Below are 20,480 nucleotides of genomic sequence, written 5' to 3'. Positions count from 1 at the left end.
ACTCCCCCTTGCTCATCACTTAGGTCTCCCAACCCAAATTTTGAGGGGAAAATACTGTGATGGGAATGAAGAAAATGAATTTTCAAAGACATTCAGAGATTCATTTTCAAAGATATCTTTATAACATTTCAGTAAAGTTGACATCAGAAATTCATAATTATCTTCTTTCCTTACTTTAATTTTCTTCCAATAATTATCTTTTAGGAGTTCACATGGAGCCCAATGAAAATTTTTCTTTCAGTTTTGCATCTGTTAAATTGAGAAACACATCCCTTAGATAGCAGAATAAATTTCCTTTTTTTATACAAAGCTTTAAAATTCTTCATTAATTCAAGGTTTATAATCAAAGGTAGAAGAACAACCTTTTTTGGTTCAACAAGTGGAATACATTTTATATTACTTCCTGATAAAAATTCCTCTCTCTTTTTTTCACTGCTGCAATATGATGTTTTCTGTTACACAGCTGTCCCACAAACATAGACAACAGCAGTATTTTATGAAATATCTCTGTAGACCAGTGGGTAATCCTATTACCTTAAGATTACCACAGACACTCCAAGCAAGCATGGGTACTTTATTGCACTCAATATCTTGGACTGATGGGAATGCATTTCCATTGTGCAGAAAAAAACTGCTTTTGAACTTAATTTTGAGGCATCAATAAATATACTGTCATTCACAGGATTATGTTCAACATCCAGTTCCTTCAAAAGACCACTAACATCTTTACAGAAGCAACCATCTTCATACAACAAAATATTTTTAAAAAACTGACATTTTTGATATACTATATACCATATTTTGATATATCGTGCAGAAATAGCAACCGTCAATTTGGTTGTGTGATTATTGCCACAACACATGAACAGCAAAAGGTATGAGGGGTGTTCAATAAATTATCTACCTACCTACGAAGGAAATGAAATAGAGGCAAACATCTGGTTTTATTTTTCAGTGTAACTTCCCTGAACTTCAATACACTTGTTCTACTTTGTTGGCAATGAGGAAATACCAGACAAATAAAATTCTTTGTCCTGTCCATCAAAAAACACAGCAATAGCAGACTTCAGTTAATTAGCATCAGCAAAGCAACATCCACATAAGTTTTTCTTGAGGTGCCGAAACAGGAAATAGTCACTCTTGGCCAGATCCAGACTATAGTCACAGTCTTTCAAAGCAGCAGCAACAACAGCATGTGACCTGTGCATTGTCCTGAAGAAGCAGCACATCTCTGGAAAGTTTTCCATGGTGTTTTTCCTTAATGACATCCCTTATATTGAACAGTAGGAATGTATATGACTGCCCAGTGACTGCTTGTGTTCCATAGTAAATTTTTTGGGTGGGAAATAACCCTTCTGCTTCCATTGCATTGATTCTTTCTTGGTCTCAGGATCCCAGTGATGAAGCCATGTTTCATCACCCATAACAATTTTGCAGATGAAAGTTTCAGGATCCCTTCCATAAAGCTCTAAATTCTCCTCAACACCATGCCCTGAATTGCTTCTGCACAGGGGTCAGAAATCTGGTGACCCACCTTGTACTGACCTTAGTCATCCCCAAATGTTTATGGAGGATGGTTATAACTGTTCCTGCAGATGTCACATTCCCTAGAGATTTGGGACACCTTTAAACATCTGTCATTCAGCAGCACAAGGGTTTCCACAGCTTGGCACACTTGGCCCACTTGAATTGTTTTGACCAGAATTTCACCTGGTATTCTGAAGGTGCACTATTGTCATACACAGCAACCATCCTTTCATGAATGGCCTTTGGCCCATTTTATTCTTTGGTGAGAAACTTGATGACTGAACAATGCTCCAATTTCAGCAAATCCATAATTTGATACAGGTGTCTTCCTTCTTTCTGTTACAACAGCCCAACCTAAAAACGTAGTAGTTTCAAAATTAGTATGATTCAAGTTATGTAGGAACATAATAAATCATGAATCACTGAAATATAACTATGGGAAATACCTTAGGTAGATAATTTATTGAACACCCCTCATATAATACTTTTAATTTTCCCAGTTATGGGAAAATTGAACATCCTCAGACTTGTGGTGCATATAACAGAGCACACATGCGGGGCCTAAGTTTTCCTAATCACTAAGATCGCAACCAAAGTACAATGAACATGAATGTTTAGCAATACTAGATTTTATTTTTGTTTTAAAATATCCACACATGTAACAGAAATTGTCAGGATGATCCAGACTTACTTTGCTTCTGCTTAAACATTTTAACAATACATTGGCAAGAAAAACACAGAAAAAAAACAGACGATATGCAACAAAATGCAGATAAACTGTTTTTCCATTACTGAAAGAGGGGGTAGACAGACAAGGTTGAATATGTTAACCTTCCCCAACATTACTGCTATCAGCACATGCAAAAATTTTTAGGAAATATAACAAATCGTGTCATACTACTTCATTAAATTGTAGTATATATATATATATATAATGGGCAACTACAAAAACCTGTGAAGTGATGTAAAATTTTAGAAATCTAAGCAATAAGAGATCTAAACAATCTAAGCATTAAGAGAGCATCCTTGGATTCAGAGGCAATTCCTACAAATTGGAGATGTGAAAATGTCTTCCCTATTCACAATGGGGAATCAAAGGGCGAAGTGATTATTACAAACCAATGAACTTGACTTCTGTTACAAGAAAAATAATGGAGTTAATGATTATAGAAACAATGCACGATTTTTGACAGGAATGCAGTTATACAACAACTGAAGCACAGATTTGTCAAGGGGAGACCTTGTGTGACCAAGAAGATTAGTTATTATGATGCAGTAACAAAGGAACTGGATGCAAGAAATAATTTTGATATCATATACTTGGATTTTACTTAGATTTCAGTAAAGCTCTTGCTACTGTTCCACGTGAAAGACTGCTGTATAAATTGGAGCAATGTGGCTTCAAAGGCAAGTTACTGCTATGGATAAAGAGATGGTTGCATGGTAGAAGACAGAAAATGTTATTAATGGATACAACTCTTTCTGGACTACTGTTATTAGAGGAGTCCCTGAGGGTTCCCTAGGCCTCATATTGTTAGGTGCATTTGCATATATATATATATATGCTAAGTACTTACTGTCTTCACCATGCCTGTCCATCTGTTTGCATGTAGCAACTTGACTCCCAGTGGATGGATTGTCATGAAATTTTATATTCACTTCTTTCAGAGAGATTTTTTGAGCCACTCCAAATAAAAAGAAAATTGTATGGTAAAAAGAAATTATTATTTCTTTTTACAATACAATTTGTATGGAAAACAGAAATTCATGGATTAAATGTAGTTTTAATGCAGTATCTTGACAATCCATGCAGGCTTTGCCTGTATTGTTAGCAAGGGTGGCTCGTTGGTAGGCACTGCGGAACTGCAGCACCCCCAGCTTTTAAATCTATATATACAGTGAACGGAGTTATATGAAATTTTGTGAAGAACAATGCAACGCAATGAATATTTTTATTAACAGGTCCCGCATATAGTATACTCATCCTCTATTTCCAAAAACAAGATGCAGGGTATTTCAGAGACAGCTGGGAATCATTGCAGTACAAGTAAAGACATGGGTTGTTGTTGTTGTTTGGTTTTTTAGGAGCATTAGCAACTAAGGCCATATTGCTCCGGGATATGCGGTGGTCAGTCCCTGACCTTTCCGCATCCTCCGTATTTGGTGGTGACGGGCTCGAACCCCGGTCTAATCAAGAAGCGTGTGCTGCACACTGCTGCTCCTTCCCACCTGGCTACGGAGGCGCCCGCACACACATGGGTTGTGTTAGGGTAGCTAAGAATAGGAACAGGTGCATGTATACTTGCACATACACCAATGCTAGGAGATTGGTAAATAAATTTGATGAATTTGAGGTATTGCTCAAAACATCAAAGGCAGATATTGTTGGGATATCAGAGACGTGGTGTCACACAGATATAAGGAATGAAGAACTGGAATTTGGGGAGTACAATGTGTACAGGCAGGATAGGAAGGGAGGAGGGATTATGCTATTAGTTAAGAAACACATAAAATCCAAGGAAGTGAAGCCAGTCGACATTGCTGGACAGTGCAGTGTCGAGTCAGTTTGGTGTGACATAAGCACTGGGAGATCAAAATTGAGAGTAGGAGTGTGCTATAGGCCTAATGACTCTGATGAGTATAATAAGAAACTATAGGGAAATAGAGTGGGCCAGTAAATCAGAGTGTCTTATAATGGGGGATTTTAATTTCCCAGATATTGACTGGAATTTGTGGGTTGGTCACTCAAACACTAGCAAGGCTTTTGTGGATTTATTGGATGATTGTTTTCTACATCAGCATGTTCGGGAGGCAACTAGAGGGAGTAATACTCTTGATCTGATTATCAGTAGTGAGTCTTCATGCATTAAGAATCTGCAGATAAAGGAATCACTAGGTGGCAGTGATCACAATGTGCTGAAGTGGGATTTACTCATAGAGGTAACTACCATCAGGAGTAAAGGGAAGGATTTTTGCTTTCGTAAAGGCAACTATGGTGGTCTGAGACAGTATTTAAATTCTATATGGCAGGACCAACTGATAATGTTACAAACAGCAAATTCAAAATGGGAAGCATTCAAAGAATTTATCTTGGAAACTACTAGGTTTTACATACCAACTAAGAAATACTGTTCAGGTTTAGGCCTAAATGGATGTCAGAGGAACTAATGAGACATATGGCAGAGAAGAAAAATGCATGGGATACATATAAATTAATGGGTGGCATGGAAGCCTATGATAATTATAAGCTGTTCTGTAACCAAGTCACAAAGGAGATTAGGCAGGCAAAGGCAGATTATGAGAAATCCTTGGCAAAGGATGCAAAGAAAAACAACAAAGAGTTCATTATCTATGTAAACTCAAGAAGAAAAGGTATGAATCAGATTGGTCCACTGGATATTTATGGTTCAACTGTTGATGATCCTGCTCAGGTGGCTAAGAAACTAAATGAGTATTTTGTATCTACATTCACCCATGAGGAGTTATTCAGGGTGGGGAATGCCAGAGGTGAGTTAACCTCTGGCAGTGAGCTAGATGATTTTGTAATAACTGAGAGGAAAGTGGAGGAGAAATTGTTGAAGATAAACATAAAAAAGACATCCGGGGTGGACGGGATCTATCCAGTTATATTAAAGCAGTCAGCAAAGAAAGTAAGCAAACGCTTAGCCATAATTATGAAAGCTTCTTTGGACTCACTCAGGGGAGGTACCCATGGACTGGAGATGTGCAAATGTGATCCCAATTCACAAACATAGCTTGCGATGGCTGATGTGAGAGAGCAACGTGCTTGCATCAAGTTTTGTTTCCTTCTTAACGATACAGCAGCAGAAACGCATAAGAAGTTTAAACAAGTTTTTGGAGACTGCTTTAGACCAGATAGAGGCCTACTACTAGTTTAACCATTTTAAAAACAATTGAATGTTGGTTGATGATGATGATTGCTCTGGGCATCCATCATCGAACACCACCCAGGAAAACGTTGCAAAAGTTTGGGCGGCAATCCGTGAAGACTGCAGCCAAACCATCCACGACATTTGTGGCATTGTAGGACTTGTACAGCACGTGTCAGAATATTTTGTGAGACGAGTTGAACATGAGAAGGATTGTAACCAACTTCGTGCCACGGTTACTGAGTGAAGACAAAAAGCAAGAACACATGAAGTTAGCAGAGATCTTCAAGGACAGGCCAGGAGTAATCAAAACTTCCTTTCTGTGGTGGTGACAAGAGTTGGGTATATGGGTATGACCCAGAAACCAAGCAACAATCATCCCAGTGGAAGAGCCCATCATCAGCTCGACAAGCGAGGAGCAATGTGAAGTCCATGCTCATCTGTTTTTTGGACATTGACAAGATTATCCATAAGAAATTCGTCCCTCCTGGCCAGACTGGCAATGTGAAGTTCTACTGTGATGTCCTGAAGTGGTTAAGGGAAGCCATCAGGAGGAAACATCCACAGAAGTGCCACACAAAGAACTGGATCCTTCATCATGACAACATGCCGGCCCACACACATCTCGTTGTGGTGCAGTTTTTGGCATCCAACACATGACAATAATCACACACACCCTTTATTTCCCAGACTTAGCCCCCTGCGACTTCTTCCTCTTCCCAAGAATGAAAATCAAGCTGAAATGTCGAAGATTTGACAGCGCAGACGACTATGATGAAGGGCTTTTAGGATGCATTCAAATCATGGGAGAAGGGCTGGGATCGGTGTTTACACTCTCAAGGGGACTACTTTGAAGGTGACAGTGGCGAATAAGACCCAGAATGAGTCTAATTTATTTTATAAATACATTTCGGGAACTTCTGGATAGTACCTTGTATTGTAAAATTTCCAAAAGTTTCAAAAGAGGCAACCAGAGGAAGTATTACTCCCTCTGGTTGCCTCTCGAATATGTTGCTGTAGAAAACAGTCATTCAATAAATCCACAAAAGTCTTGCTAGTGTGCGAGTGACCAACCACAAGTTCCAGTCAATACCTGGAAAGTTAAAATCTCCCATTATAAGACATTCTGATTTACTGGCCCACTCTATTTCTCTGCACAATTGCTCATTATACTCATCAGATTCATTAGGCCTATAACACACACCTACTCTCATTTTTCATTTCCCAGTGCTTATTTCACACCAAACTGACTCAACACTGCATTGCCCACCAGCATCAATTGGATGCACTTCCTTAGATTTTTTGTTTCTTAACTAACAGCATAACCCCTCCTCCCTTCCTGTCCTGTCCTGTCCTGTCTATCCTTTCTACACACATTGTACTCCCCAAATTCCAACTCTGCACTGCCTATATCTGTGTGACACCACGTCTCTGATATCCCAACAATATCTACCTTTGATATTTTGACTAGCACTTCAAGCCCATCATATTTATTAACTATACTCCTAGCATTGGTGTACATGCGAGTATATATGCACCTATTCCTGCTCCTAGCCACCCTAACACAGCCCATATATTTACTTGTTCCACTATGACTCCCAGCAGTCCTGGAAATCCCCATTACCTTGCTTTCCAGTCTGCTGCCCATTCTAATAGAAGCAGTGCAAGAATCACTTTTGCCTCTGCCTACGGCCACTGTTAACCTTTTAGTCTATGTATCCCCTCATGCTAGCAGTTTTCCGACCCACCTAACACTGCCTCGATAGCATCAGCAAATAGTTTTGCACCCTTTCTATTTAAGTGTATCCGATCCCTGTAGAAGTAGTCTCTCCTGTCAACAAGCACAGACCAGGCTGAAAAAAGTTCTACCCCTTGAGCCTTGCACAATCTCTCCAGGGCCAAATTAATCAACAAGGCTCTCATCATATACTCCCTCCTATCGTGTCTGGGTAGAATTGCAGACACTTTCACATTCAACCCTAACTCGCAACTTTTTTTCAACATTAACCTGTACTTGTTGAGTAAATCTGCAGATCTCTTACTCTTAATGTCATTAGTTCCGTGTACAACAATGTCACCTTTTGTGCCCTGAAAAGATGATATCTGCTCTACAATGTCATCAACTTTTGCCACTTGCAGACATACCCTGGTCCTATTCCACCTATCCTTCTTACATAGTATATTCCCAGTCTCCCTGACAATAGAGTCACCAACAATAACTAGTTCCTTTGGGACCAGCACATTCTGCCTTGGAGATTGCCTCTGTGTTGCGTGATGCACAGGAGTGAGGTCTCTCGTTGAGCTGGGCAGCTGAGAGCCTGATGGGCCCCTCATTAATTTCTTCGAGGGCATTTACCCTACACCTCAAGCTCTCATAGATGCCCATCAGAACGCTGAGTTGGCGCCTAATTTCTTGACACTCCAGACACCTAGCACACACGAAGGCATCCTCCTTGGCTAGATCATGCCCTGTTTTAGAAAGGTCGGCAAACATTTCACACATTTTTTGAGACTGATGCGTTGGAGAATTGCCCCCTTCTTTTCTCCCCCGAGCCACAGCACTCTCACTAGTCTGTGATTTTTGCTTCACAGCTCTAGTCTGGGTCATGATTTCCGTTTAAATACAATTTAATTAACAATGAAATTTAATAAGATTAATAATATTTTTGATTAATTGATAATAAACTAACAGATTCCTAATACAGTGCTTCGTATTATGCTATCTAGTTTTACTTTTTACCTTTGCTATCAGTTCGAGATATATATATATATATATATATATACGCTAAGCTATTTCTTATAGACTACAATATGGCGGCTAGTTCAACAATATTGGTGCCAACGCCAATAATAAGCTAACAGATTCCTAATACAGTGCTTCGTATTACGCTATCTAGTTTTACTTTATACCTTCGCTATCAGTTCAAGATATATATATACGTTAAGCTATTTCTTATCGACTACAATATGGCAGCTAGTTCAACAATATTGGTGCCAAAGCCAGGAGTCGTAACTTCCAAAAATCACTGGTTAAATTCAAAATAAGAAGCTAACGAACACTACTAAACCTATTTAATATCTCCGTAACACACAATATACTATGTTAAATAACGAAGAATACGTTAAAAATTAAAAAATACTTATCCCTTTACAGCAGCCAAAAATCCACCGTCCATACTGTTCTTTTTAACGGGGTAAAAAATAAATTGTGTAATGAAAAGGTTGAAAAGCTATCAAGTCATCTTGTCAGGATGGAATTAAGAATGCTGAACACTGTTGCACATTGCTGTTGACTGCCTGAGAGGAGCTATTGGCACATGTGCATGTGAGACAATAGAGTTGTCTCACATGCACATGTGCCATGTGAGACACCACATGGCACCACAACATATATGTACACGTACCTAGGCTATGACAAAGCAGCATATATATGTAGAGTACGTGTCTAGGATAGGATAGTGAATGAGTTTTAATATGTACAATAAATTTTCAACTTAAACTTAATTGAAAACCGTGTTATAGTGACACCCATGCTGTTTGAAGCCATGCTAAGCAAGGTATTGCTGTATATCAGCAAAAAAAAAAAAAAAAAGCACTACATGCTTCTCCAACTATACCTTCCAAGAATTTGTCTAGTTCTTCCTTGAATTTAAACAAACCATCCACTTCCACAAAAACAGATAGAAGCCTCTTCCAACAATCAGCCACACACAATGGACAAGAAAGTGATTACCCTGCTTTTGACATTGTTCAATACTTTGTATAAAGCATTGTGTTAGGCTACATTTTGAGTAGGCACACAGGACCTGAAAGCCTCATTTTCGGAAGGATATGGATTTGTTGGAAGAGCAATTAGTCGGGGATACAAAAGGATACTTTCACCAAGAAAAACTTCAGTTCTGCATGTTGCAGCATCTGGAAACTAGGCACCTGCAAGGAGACCACCTCACTGAAGTGTTAAAGGCTTTAATTGGGTTGTATAAACTGAATGCTAATGGCATCCTTTATGTTGTCTTGGATGACACACATAAGGAGACAAATTTATATTAAAAAGGATTCAACAGATGGATAAACTTTTACACATTTACTGTAATCAGAATAGATGAGTAAAAATTTATTAACATAAAACATCACAAATACTGTGTATTATTAAAATTTTTTTTAATAATACACAGTTTTTTCTTCTTCAGTCTTTTAGCATTGCATTAGTAGTGGCACATGATGCAAGAAAGCAAGTTTATACAGCATCATCAAAAAAAAAAAAAAAAAAAAAACACTTCCCATTCACCCCTCCATCCACTTCAAACGTTTGTCCAGTTCTTCCTTGAATTTATTTAAGCTATGACAGATGGAAGTTTGTCCCAGCAATCAATCACTCGCTGGCAAATTTCTACACATTTATTCTGCAACTGTCTTTCCTCAATTATGCCTCCTCAAGTGCATAAACTAGGCAAGAAGAAGAATCCTAACAGCATTGAGCTTGCCAAACCATTTAAAGCCTTAAACACCTCACCTCAATCTGATCACCTTGCAGGTGCCTGGTCTCCAGACACTGCAATTTGCAGTGGCCTTCTCTCTACCCCATTCCAGGAGCTCTACATTCTTCCAAATATCAGGCCTCCAGGCCTGTATGTAGTACTCAATTTGCCTGACCATTGCCTTATACAAAGGGATAATCACCTACTTATCCCTGCTAGCAAAGTTCCTGTATATCATTCACAAGAATCCATGAGCTGCTCTGGCAGCCTATCTGCACTGCTCTGAAAACTTCATATCTGATGGCACAATTACCCCAAGATCTTTTTCATTCTCTAATACCGTGAGTGTAGTACTGCACAGTTGGCAGTAAAACCAGAGTAATGTGCCAACTGTGTGGTACTACACTCAGGTTCTACTACCCATATGCTGTATTTAGCAGTTGTCAACATTAAATTTCAGTTGCCACCTCTCAGCCCAACTTTCTAGATCCTATTGCAGCCACATACTGTTACTGTCATTTATAAACCTGCCAACCTTTCTACCATCTGCAAACTTGGATATTAAGCCTAATATACCTTCATCAGTATCATTGATATAGAAAACAATAATGGTCTTCACTAATAACATTAGTCCAAGAAGAGCAGTGTCCATTGATTACCACTCTCTGTCTTCTAAGACTCAACCACCCCTTTATCTATAGTAGCAATTTGCCCTTAATGCCATACTGCTCCAATTTGTGGTAATCTACCATGTGTAACAGTATTGAAAGCTGTTCTAAAATCCAAGTATATGATATCAAAATTATTTTTTGCATCCAGTTCCTTTGTGACTACATCATAGTATCCAATCAAATTGGCCAGGCAAGATTTCCCCTTAACAAATCGATGCTGTGTCTGAACTATAGCTGCAGTCTTGTCTAGATGATCCTGCAATGATTCTTTAACCCGTGACTGCATAATTTTTCCCAGAACTGAAGTTAAACTAACAGGTCTATAATTACTCATGTCACCCTTTGATCCCCCTTTGTGAACTGAGGAAATATCTGCACTTCTCTAGTCTGTGAGGACCTCCCCTGAATTCAAGAATACTCTCATAATTATAACTAGGGTTTGTTTACTTCCTTTTCTGCCCCCCCTTAATATAACTGGATAGATCCCATCCTTTGCCATATGCCTTTCTTATGTTTAGCTTCAGCAATTTCTTCTCCACTTTCCTCTCAGTTATTACAATGTCATTTAGCTCCCTATTAGAGTTGGATAAACTTTTGGCCTTCACTTCTTTACAGAATTCCTCGTGTGAATGTGGATGCAAAATACTCATTCAGTTTGTCAGCTACCTGAGCAGGATCATCAACAGTCCAACCACCGATAACAAGTGGACCAATCTGATTCATCCCCTTCATTCTAGAGCAGTGGTTCTCAAGTGCATCCACACTGGCCAAATGTCGCCACCAAGACATTTCTGGGCAGCCACCAGACAATTTTCATAAATATCAAATTTCAGCATTAAAAAAATTATTATTTTTTTAATGTAGAACAATTTTACATGATATTGTTCTCTAAAACTCAAAAACATATGTTTCTCTGCTGACTTCAGTATAGAATCTTAAATTATATAACTTATTATTAGTTACAGTTTTTACAATCACTTTAAGAATTTTATTAATATTCCTAAGTTATATGCATACAAATTCCATCTAACTATCATTGTTATCGGTAAAATAAATGTCTAAATAAAAAAGGAATTGTGCAGCCACCAGCTAAATCTCGTGGCCATTTTTGCAGCCACCAAAAAAAAAAACTCGACAACCATGTTCTAGAGTTTATATAAGTAGTCTTGGCTGTTTTTCTTTGCATCCTTTGCCAAATATTTCTCGTAATCTGCCTTTGCCTGCCTAAACTCCTTTGTGACTTTATTACAGACTAGTTTATATCTCCTATAGGCTTCTGCGTCGCCTGATAATTTATATGCATCCCATGCATTTTCTTCTCTGCCACAAGTATCATTATTTCATCTGACATCCATTTAGGCCTAAATCTTGAACAGTATTTCTTAGTTGGTATGAAAAGCATAGTAGCTTCCAAGATTACTTCCTCGAATACTTCCCATTTAGAATTTGCTATTGGTAACGTCATCAGTTGGTCCCACAGTATAAAATTTAAAAACTGTGAGATTACCATAGTGACCTTTATAAAAACAAAAACCTTTCCCTTTACCCCTGTTGTTGTTATTTGATTTTTAGGAGCATTAGCAACTAAGGCCATATCGCTCCAGGAATATGCGGTGGTCATTCCCTGATCTTTCCGCATCCTCCGTATTTGGTGGTGACGGGCTCGAACCCCGGTCTAATCAAGAAAGCGTGTGCTACACACTGCTGCTCCTTCCCACCTGGCTAAGGAGGTGCCCTTTGCCCCTGATGGTAGTTACAACTTTAAGTAAATCCCACATCAGTACACTGTGATCATTGCAACCTAGTGGTTCTTTTATCTTCAGATTCTTAATGCATGAATAATCACTGCTGATAATCAGATCAAGAGTATTAGTCCCTGTTTTCTACACATGCTGCTGTAGAAAACAGTCATCGAGAAAATCCACAGATGTCTTGCTAGTGTGCGGGTAACCAACCCACAAGTTCTAGTCAATATCTGGAAAGTTAAAATCCCCTATTATATTTCTCTGTATAGTTGTTCATTGTACTCATCAGAGTTATTACGCTTATAACACACTCCTACTCTCCTTTTTGCTTTCCCAGTACTTATATCACACCAAACTGACTCATGGCCACCCATGTCAACTGGATACATTGCCACAGATTTTGTGTGTTTCCAAACAGCATAACCCATCCTCCCTTTGTATCCTGTCTGTCCTTTCTGTACACATCGTATCTCCTATCAAGTTTAAGTTATATGTATTAAGCTATAACACGTTACGTTTGTAAATTGTAAGTTATAACAGATAAGAAATTTAACTATCTATTGTCAACCTACATGATTCGAACTCTCATAGGCACTATTTGAAATACTATATCTACACCAAATTACCGATTCTAAAAGCTCTACAAATATTTATGTCATATGGTATGAACTAAGTGGTAAAGTTAAATTATTAAAACACACTATAAATTATAGTTTATAATCCTCTGTTGATACTGATTACACTGCTACAAGCTACATAGAAATTTCCAGTATCTGCTATATCAATACGAAAACACAATGCCGTCAGAATTTGAATGTCAGTATCAATACAATGACAGCAGAAGTCAACTGCTGTCATTGTATTGATACTGACATTCGAATTCTGACGGCATTGTGTTTTCGTATTGATATAGCAGATACTGGAAATTTCTATGTAGTTTTTTATGCAATTACAAAGGCCTAGTAAAGAATAAATACACCAAATTAATCAGAAAATCACAAAAAAATACTACACTAAAGTTTAAATTAAAAGTTAGGGAAAAACAATAATTTAAAATCAATAAATAAAATGTCACTTAGCGGCTTGTGAAATGTGTAGCTTCCCTGCCTTGGCAGCAAAACTCAAAGGACATTTAGTAGCAACTTCTGCAATTTTCTTTAGTAGCAGTATCTGTCCCTCCCACCTCATTTGATCTTATTTAGTTGCCAACTTTTACAATGATGTCCTAAAGACTGTAAAACAAAAAAAGCAGCCAAACTATATAAAAAAAAAAAAAAAAAGGTATAAATTTGATTCCAAAAATGCAAGACCATTGCAGCTGCACTATTCACATATGCCTTATTTTGGAATCCGCATGGTGAACACAGTTTTTATAATTTCTACCATTCCACACCATATGGAGCCTAAGTTCAAATCCTGTCTCAACCTCAACAGAAGGAACTCTTATGAGACTTTTTCACTGTGGTCAAGTCAGTCATTATTGGGCAAGGATTGCATGAGTTTTCCCTTCCAAGAAACTCAATTTTCATCCATTAACATAGGCACTCTAACTACAGAATACACAATTTACACACAATATGCTGACATGTCATTACTTTAACTGCCTCAGCAAAAATTCAAAACTCAACCCTTTCACAACTTTGGGCACTATTCTTTTTTATAAAAAGCTACTAACACTAAACAATTCTGTCCTACCATAAAAAATGTGTTGATTTTATAAAGCACTATTTTAAACAAAATATCAACTATCCCACTAATCTGGGAACAAAGTGTATTTTACTTCAGTATTTGAGATTAAATGTATTGAAGTATATATTAATTTATAAAAGTATGTATACTCATATCTCAATATTATTATGTCAGTTCTGATAATCTGGAATATGGAGGGTCACACAATATTTATGAAATATTTTAAGGAGTTGCAATCTAGACATTCAGATATCCAACAGCAATATTCAGTTTTGAAGCAGCATATATTATACTTAAACCTATTTGTCAAATACTGTTCCAAATTCTTAAGAATCTCCTCTTCTAATTGTTTATAAATGAATTCATATAGCATTTATATCTTTTTTCAATTTAACATATTCATGCCATGCTGCAAATCACGTGTATAGCCCTGTGGGTGGGGTGTATTTCAATGAAATTTGTCAATTCTGGTAGGAAACCTTTTTCCCCTTTTCTGATGTATTTGACTCTAAAATGAGGGTTGGTGTAATTTCACACTTAATTAGAGCTAATTTCTAAATGAATTAAGCATTAATTACAGCAACCCATTGGTGGATGATCCCACCATATAAGTAATCAGAGCAACCCATCAGTTCAACAAGATAAACTCCACTTATGTAATGGATTCTGCAAGTCACTTGTGTTTATGCACATTTGATGTCATATCAGTTATCTTGCTGATTGTAAAATAAAATGACATTATGGAAATTCCCTTCAATACACTGAAAAGTGATTCAAAGAAAAATAAAATATTAAATGAACTTCATACTCAGTTCTGTCAACATTTCTTTGGGAAGCCATTCATAATCTACATCATTTTGACTTTGGGTCCCTATTTCAATTTTTTGGGATGGAGCTGTCTTCTTTTTCTGTAAAATAATGACAAAGATTATACAGATTAGCACAATTCTGTGTGTGTGTGTGTGTGTGTGTGTGTGTGTGTGTGTGTGTGTGTGTGTAAGCAAATGATAATATAAGAGGTACATACACTAAATATATACTGTCATGCAAAAATAGAAAACATAGCAGCTTCTACTCTGATATTAGATCAGATCATCCTTGGTAAAAAATAACTTGCACATTGTAAAAAAAAAAAAAAAAAAAAGCTTTCTTCTAAGTACAATAGACTGTCAAAATAACAGCACTCCAAGTAATGAAACATTTGAGATTATATTAATGGCACATTGAGATCGGATGTTTATGTACAGCACAGATCTTGCAGTGCCGAAAAAAGAAAAAGGCAAGTCATGTAATTTCTGCATTTGTTTACTTTTGCCATTTTGAAAGTGATTTGTGTACTGATACCACAGATTATACTGCTGTTTTACATTTATTTTAAATTAAAAATCCCTCACTATGGCTCCAAAAGTTAATAAACCTCATACAGAGAAGAAAAGAAGAACAACATTAAAGCTTAGTGACAAACTTGATATAATCCAAACTATTACATTAGGGTCACTGGAAAAGTTAATTCATATATTCATGTGTGTTGTGTCTGTAAATTGCATGTGTTCTCTGGTTGATTTGCCTGTTTGTTAGTTTGTTATTTGGTTTTTAGGAGCATTAGCAACTAAGGCCATATTGCTCCGGGAATATGCGGTGGTCATTCCCTGACCTTTCCGCATCCTCCGTATTTGGTGGTGACGGGCTTGAACCCCGGTCTAATCAAGAAGCGTGTACTACGCACTGCTGCTCCTTCCCACCTGGCTACGGAGGCACCTGATTTGCCTGTTTTGCTGGATGAAAAACCCCAGTTTCTGGGGGGGGGGGGAGAGAACCTTGCTCTCTACACCTGACACTTACTAATTCAGTCATGGAGTGAAAAAAGCCCATAAAAGTTCCTCATGTCATCGACGGGATTTGAACCCAGGCCTTTTTCAAATGGTGTGGGGAGGACGGTAACGATATCACTGTGCTACCAGTGCAGACTAAACTTGATATAATAAAGAAAATAGAACAGGGCATAAGTAGGAGTATATTAATGGTGGAATATAACATTGGATTGTCAACATGTTTATGTTTTTTATGCACAGTTAATAGAATTGAATTCATAATCTATTTCTTATTTAGCCTCATTATTTCTGCATTAAATATATTAAAAATAAAAGTTTCTAGATAATGGAAAAATCAAAATAACAGCACCTTGAATCCCAAAGGTGCCATTATTCTGGAAGTCTACTGTAGCCATAAAATTAGGCATAAAACTGGTCACTGTTGGTTGCAATTTAGATGCTTATGGAGCTACAGACAATGAATAAACCAATTCATCCCAAAAATTTTCAGGTCTTTTGAAGTAAGGGCTTAGAATAGGGCTACTAATCTATGTACTGAAACTATGAGAACCTGAAGAAGATCTCATCCTCGTCAAAGTAATGTTTTTAACCCCAGGGGCTCATATCTGGTGAGTATGGGCTTGGCACACCCAGGGTCCTGAGCTAGATATCATCATTCTTCTCTTTCTTGGTGATTCCCTTCTACTTCTCTCTCTCTCTCTCTCTCTCTCTCTCTCTCTCTCTCTCAGGGTGACTCGGAAATTTGTTTTTGGCTGGTGCAGCATAAGCCTCAGGCTTCCTTGCACCATATGGCTCATAATAATAATAAAAAAGTAACTTTTTGGAAACAGATTCAAAGTATTTCCAAAATATCTGAATGGGGGTTTTAAATTCTTTCTAGAATTCAAAACTATAATTCACACACTAGTGAACCAGGAGCTTCTAATACCTCCATGAACTATACAAGTCCATATCACCAGTAGCACAACAACATTAATCCACATATGAGTCAGGCACTGTAAGCAGTTGAGAAAATAGCTTTTATTTTGAGCTTGACCAGAAATAAATAACAACAAAATGAAAAAAAAAAAAAAAAAATTAAAGAGTAATTATACTGCATACTGTCAATTCTCTCTGGTTAGAAGGGGTAGATGCTGCAAAAGATCTGTACTAATTCTGGCTTAGCATGAATTAATACAGATATAAATACCTGAAAGTATTTTCATCTAACATGGATTTTTTGTTGCAATTCTTTTCATATCAACTTTTTATAACCTTTGATTTATATTCATATATCCTGGACAAAATGGTAAATTCTTTAAATTTAATTAAGTCACTATAATGTGACTTAATTATAGTTTTTCTTCAAGACAACACAAACAGAAGTTGCTAGGAAGAAAGAATGGCCATAGAAAACTTTCTATGCCACACATGTAACTTATCATTAGCATTAAAGGCTTTGAATGTAAGGCTTTGAATTAAAGCCTTTAAATTCAAAGCCTTTGAATTTAATAAAAGAACAGGGTTTTATTTCAATACAGGAATTAAAATAATTAAATAATTAACATTTCTCTGCATTATATTTTTCTGTCTTGCTATTTTGGGGAGACTGTTTCCTCCTGTGACAGCAAGAGGCTGAAGCCTCTTGCTGTCACATGATAATTGGTATACTGTGAAATTGGTTTGTGCTATTCATAAGCCTAAATACTAGAAACATGTTCAGCTCATAGATAAAAAATGTCATTTCTAAAATGAGAAAAAGCACAGACCTATTGCTGAAGGAACACAGCATCTCAAGACAACAAAACAGAAAAATATAATGGAGAGCAGCATTAATTACCTAATTGCTTCAGTTGCATTTTGAACAGTATAAAATTTATTTTAACCTGGCTAAATGCAGTATTTAAACTTTAAAATTAAAATATGATTAGTATTAGAATGAGAGAATGATGTACATCAGCAAAGCTTATGTAGCATTTTCCGTCAAATAAAATAATAATAATACATGAAATCTCTCCCTAGTTATATTTTATCCACTTTTTCCCACTATTCATCTAAACCCTCTTTAAATCTACATAAACTTTACAGGGCTAGGTGGTAACTTATTCAAATAAAGTGCAACCTTGATAATATACTGCACCTTTTATATAATGGATATAATCATGTCCCCTTCCCCAAAGCTATGTGAATTAAAGACCACTAATTTCACACTATAAACTCACTAAAGTAAACACGTATTGTATTCTTTTAAGTCTACTGTATTTTACCATACATTCACTTACAGAGTAAATATTTCTCAGAAAAATTACTGCAGCTTTGTAATTTATTGCTTACCTTGTCTCAAATAAAGATACAGCTAAAAAAAAAAAAAAAATCAAACAATTTTACATGGAACAAAAGAGAACACCCAGCCATTGCATTTGTCAGTTGTGGTATATTTAGCCAGAGAATAAATTTCTGTAAATGACATCATATGGCATCCGTTCCTAGAGTATGAAATCATAATTACAATAAAAACAACAATGAACAGCTTAGTAAAGGTGCACATGAACTGATAAACACTTTGCATGTTGTTAGAGTTTATCAATGGCTGTAGTTAATGTACATCATGATTAGCATACTGTGAAGTTAGCTTGTAATGGCATTACTGCAAAGAAGTACACGAATGTCTGAAAATCCAATCCAGAATGTAATGTGCAACAAACTGTACGTACATTTGTTGTTATTGTTGTTATTTTGGTTTTTAGGAGCATTAGCAACTAAGGCCATATTGCTCTGGGGATATGCGGTGGTCATTCTCTGACCTTTCCACATCCTCCATATTTGGTGGTCACAGACTCGAACCCCGGTCTAATCAAGAAGCGTGTGCTACGCACTGCTGCTCCTGCCCACCTGGCTATGGAGGCGCCGTATGTTCTTTTCTAAGGTAAAATGATTTCTGAGATAGGATTCTGTGATTTCCAGGAACTCATTGCATAATTCAAGTGATACCTTTTAGAAAAACAAAGCTTTTCTGTAATGGCATGGGGAAGTATATAATTCTGTTTTCCAAAGTCAAAACTAAACATTGAAATTGTTAGTTATTTCACAGCTCTGCATTCCACAAAATTTGAAAGGGATTTCAGAAAGCACAATTGTTCAACTGTGTTTAGTGTTAATACGCCATATGATTTGTGTTAAAAACAGTGAATAACAATTGTTTTTCTGAAAATAAATACAGTATTGATTGTTGATATATTTGATTTTTTTTAAACTTTGTTAGTTTGTTGCACATTGGAAATTCAGATGGAAGGTAGGCTTTGTTTTTATTAGGTTATGCTAAATGCCAATGTAACTTATTATGGCATGCACTAGAATATTACCCTTCAATAGTACTGCAGAATAAACTGTAAAGTGCTAAGCAAAATGAAGCTATTGTATTCCTTTCCAAAGAAGTTCCTCTGAAACCAAAACTACAGACCCATGATCATTTGCTATTACTCTTACTGATGTTTCATACAAGTGTTCCTAAAATATTCTAAACTTTCATTCCACATTATCATTAAAAGTACATCGTGTATTTCTTTTCTCAGCTTCTCCCCCTCCCCTTTCAGTGGACTTCTTTTCATCTTTAATTCATAATACTTATTTTTGTTTCTTTAATACTCTATAATCAAACAAAAACTAAAAAAGCATCACTTATAAAATTGTATCATTTTGAAAATTATTATACAATAAAATTTAATGAACAAGTAGAGTTGAACAACCAACAAGTTTTTCTCTTAAGAAAGCAGAACTTCAGTCTTAAGTTCTTTTAGTTCCATTTGTGCAGATTCCTTACTCTCTTCAGCAGCTCACCTTACTCTTTTTTAATATTTTCCCTTCTGGTCTCTTTAACTTGTAACTCTAACGTCCTTCCTTTTCTCTGCCTTTATGGCTTCCTCTTTCTTTTTCATCATTTCCAAGTAATACTGATAACAGTTCTGTTCACCTCTCACATAATTCAATATCTTATCAATTTGAATGTGCTGAATCCCTCCATCATTATATACAAGATGTTTCATAACATGTGGGCTATATGTTCAAGATCAATTCAAGACCAAAAAAAAAAGTTCATATAAACATCTAACTCTGGTTGTTTGAATTTTAAAAAATGGCAAAAAATAATAAATCAGAATAAGCACACACATGCCTAGTAAAATATTTATTCACAAATTTGCTTATTCTTGTGTTTATTTTTTATTATTATTACTTTTTACCACTGAAAACTCCATAGCCATTTTTTAAAGTTCAAACAACCACAACTGTTCAGAATTAGACAGATTTATATGTACTTTTTTCATTGTTTTTCTAGTCCTTAAGCGATCCTGAAAGTACAGACCACATGTTATGAAATGTCCTGTATTGTAGAAAGGATGTGCTTCTGTGAAATAATTATTTTCTCATGCATATTTTCAATTTACAACTTTTGAATGTAATATTTCCATATGATAAAACAAAAGGCAAATCTTTACTTCTCAAGTCTATATAGTCCTCATTTCTCATGAAAAAAAAAAAAAAGTTATGCCCTGAAATAAAGCCTTGAAATTGCACAGAAGTCCAATTTGTTGCTTGGTATTTTCAGCTACTTCATCACTAATTTGATTAGCATCTTGAACAGGAGCGGATTAAGGTCGGTTGAGGCCCCCAG

General features: G+C 36.5%; 1 protein-coding gene across 2 annotated transcripts in view; it reads right to left on the bottom strand.

Moving 5' to 3' along the window:
- The window catches only part of LOC150079095 (translocon-associated protein subunit alpha-like), a 175,846-nt gene that overhangs the window by 11,758 nt on the left and 143,608 nt on the right, over positions 1–20,480 (bottom strand). For both annotated transcript variants that reach the window (XM_090382767.1, XM_090382768.1), the window contains exon 8: positions 14,809–14,908. In XM_090382767.1, coding sequence (XP_090238893.1) covers positions 14,809–14,908 — 100 coding nt within the window. The remainder of the gene's footprint in view (positions 1–14,808; positions 14,909–20,480) is intronic.

This window comes from Mastigoproctus giganteus, chromosome 10 (assembly GCF_048544385.1).
Source record: "Mastigoproctus giganteus isolate SK-2022 chromosome 10, ASM4854438v1, whole genome shotgun sequence".
Taxonomy (NCBI): domain Eukaryota; kingdom Metazoa; phylum Arthropoda; class Arachnida; order Uropygi; family Thelyphonidae; genus Mastigoproctus; species Mastigoproctus giganteus.
Note: the sequence above shows the minus strand (reverse complement) of the source record. Positions and strands in the feature narration are given on the sequence as shown.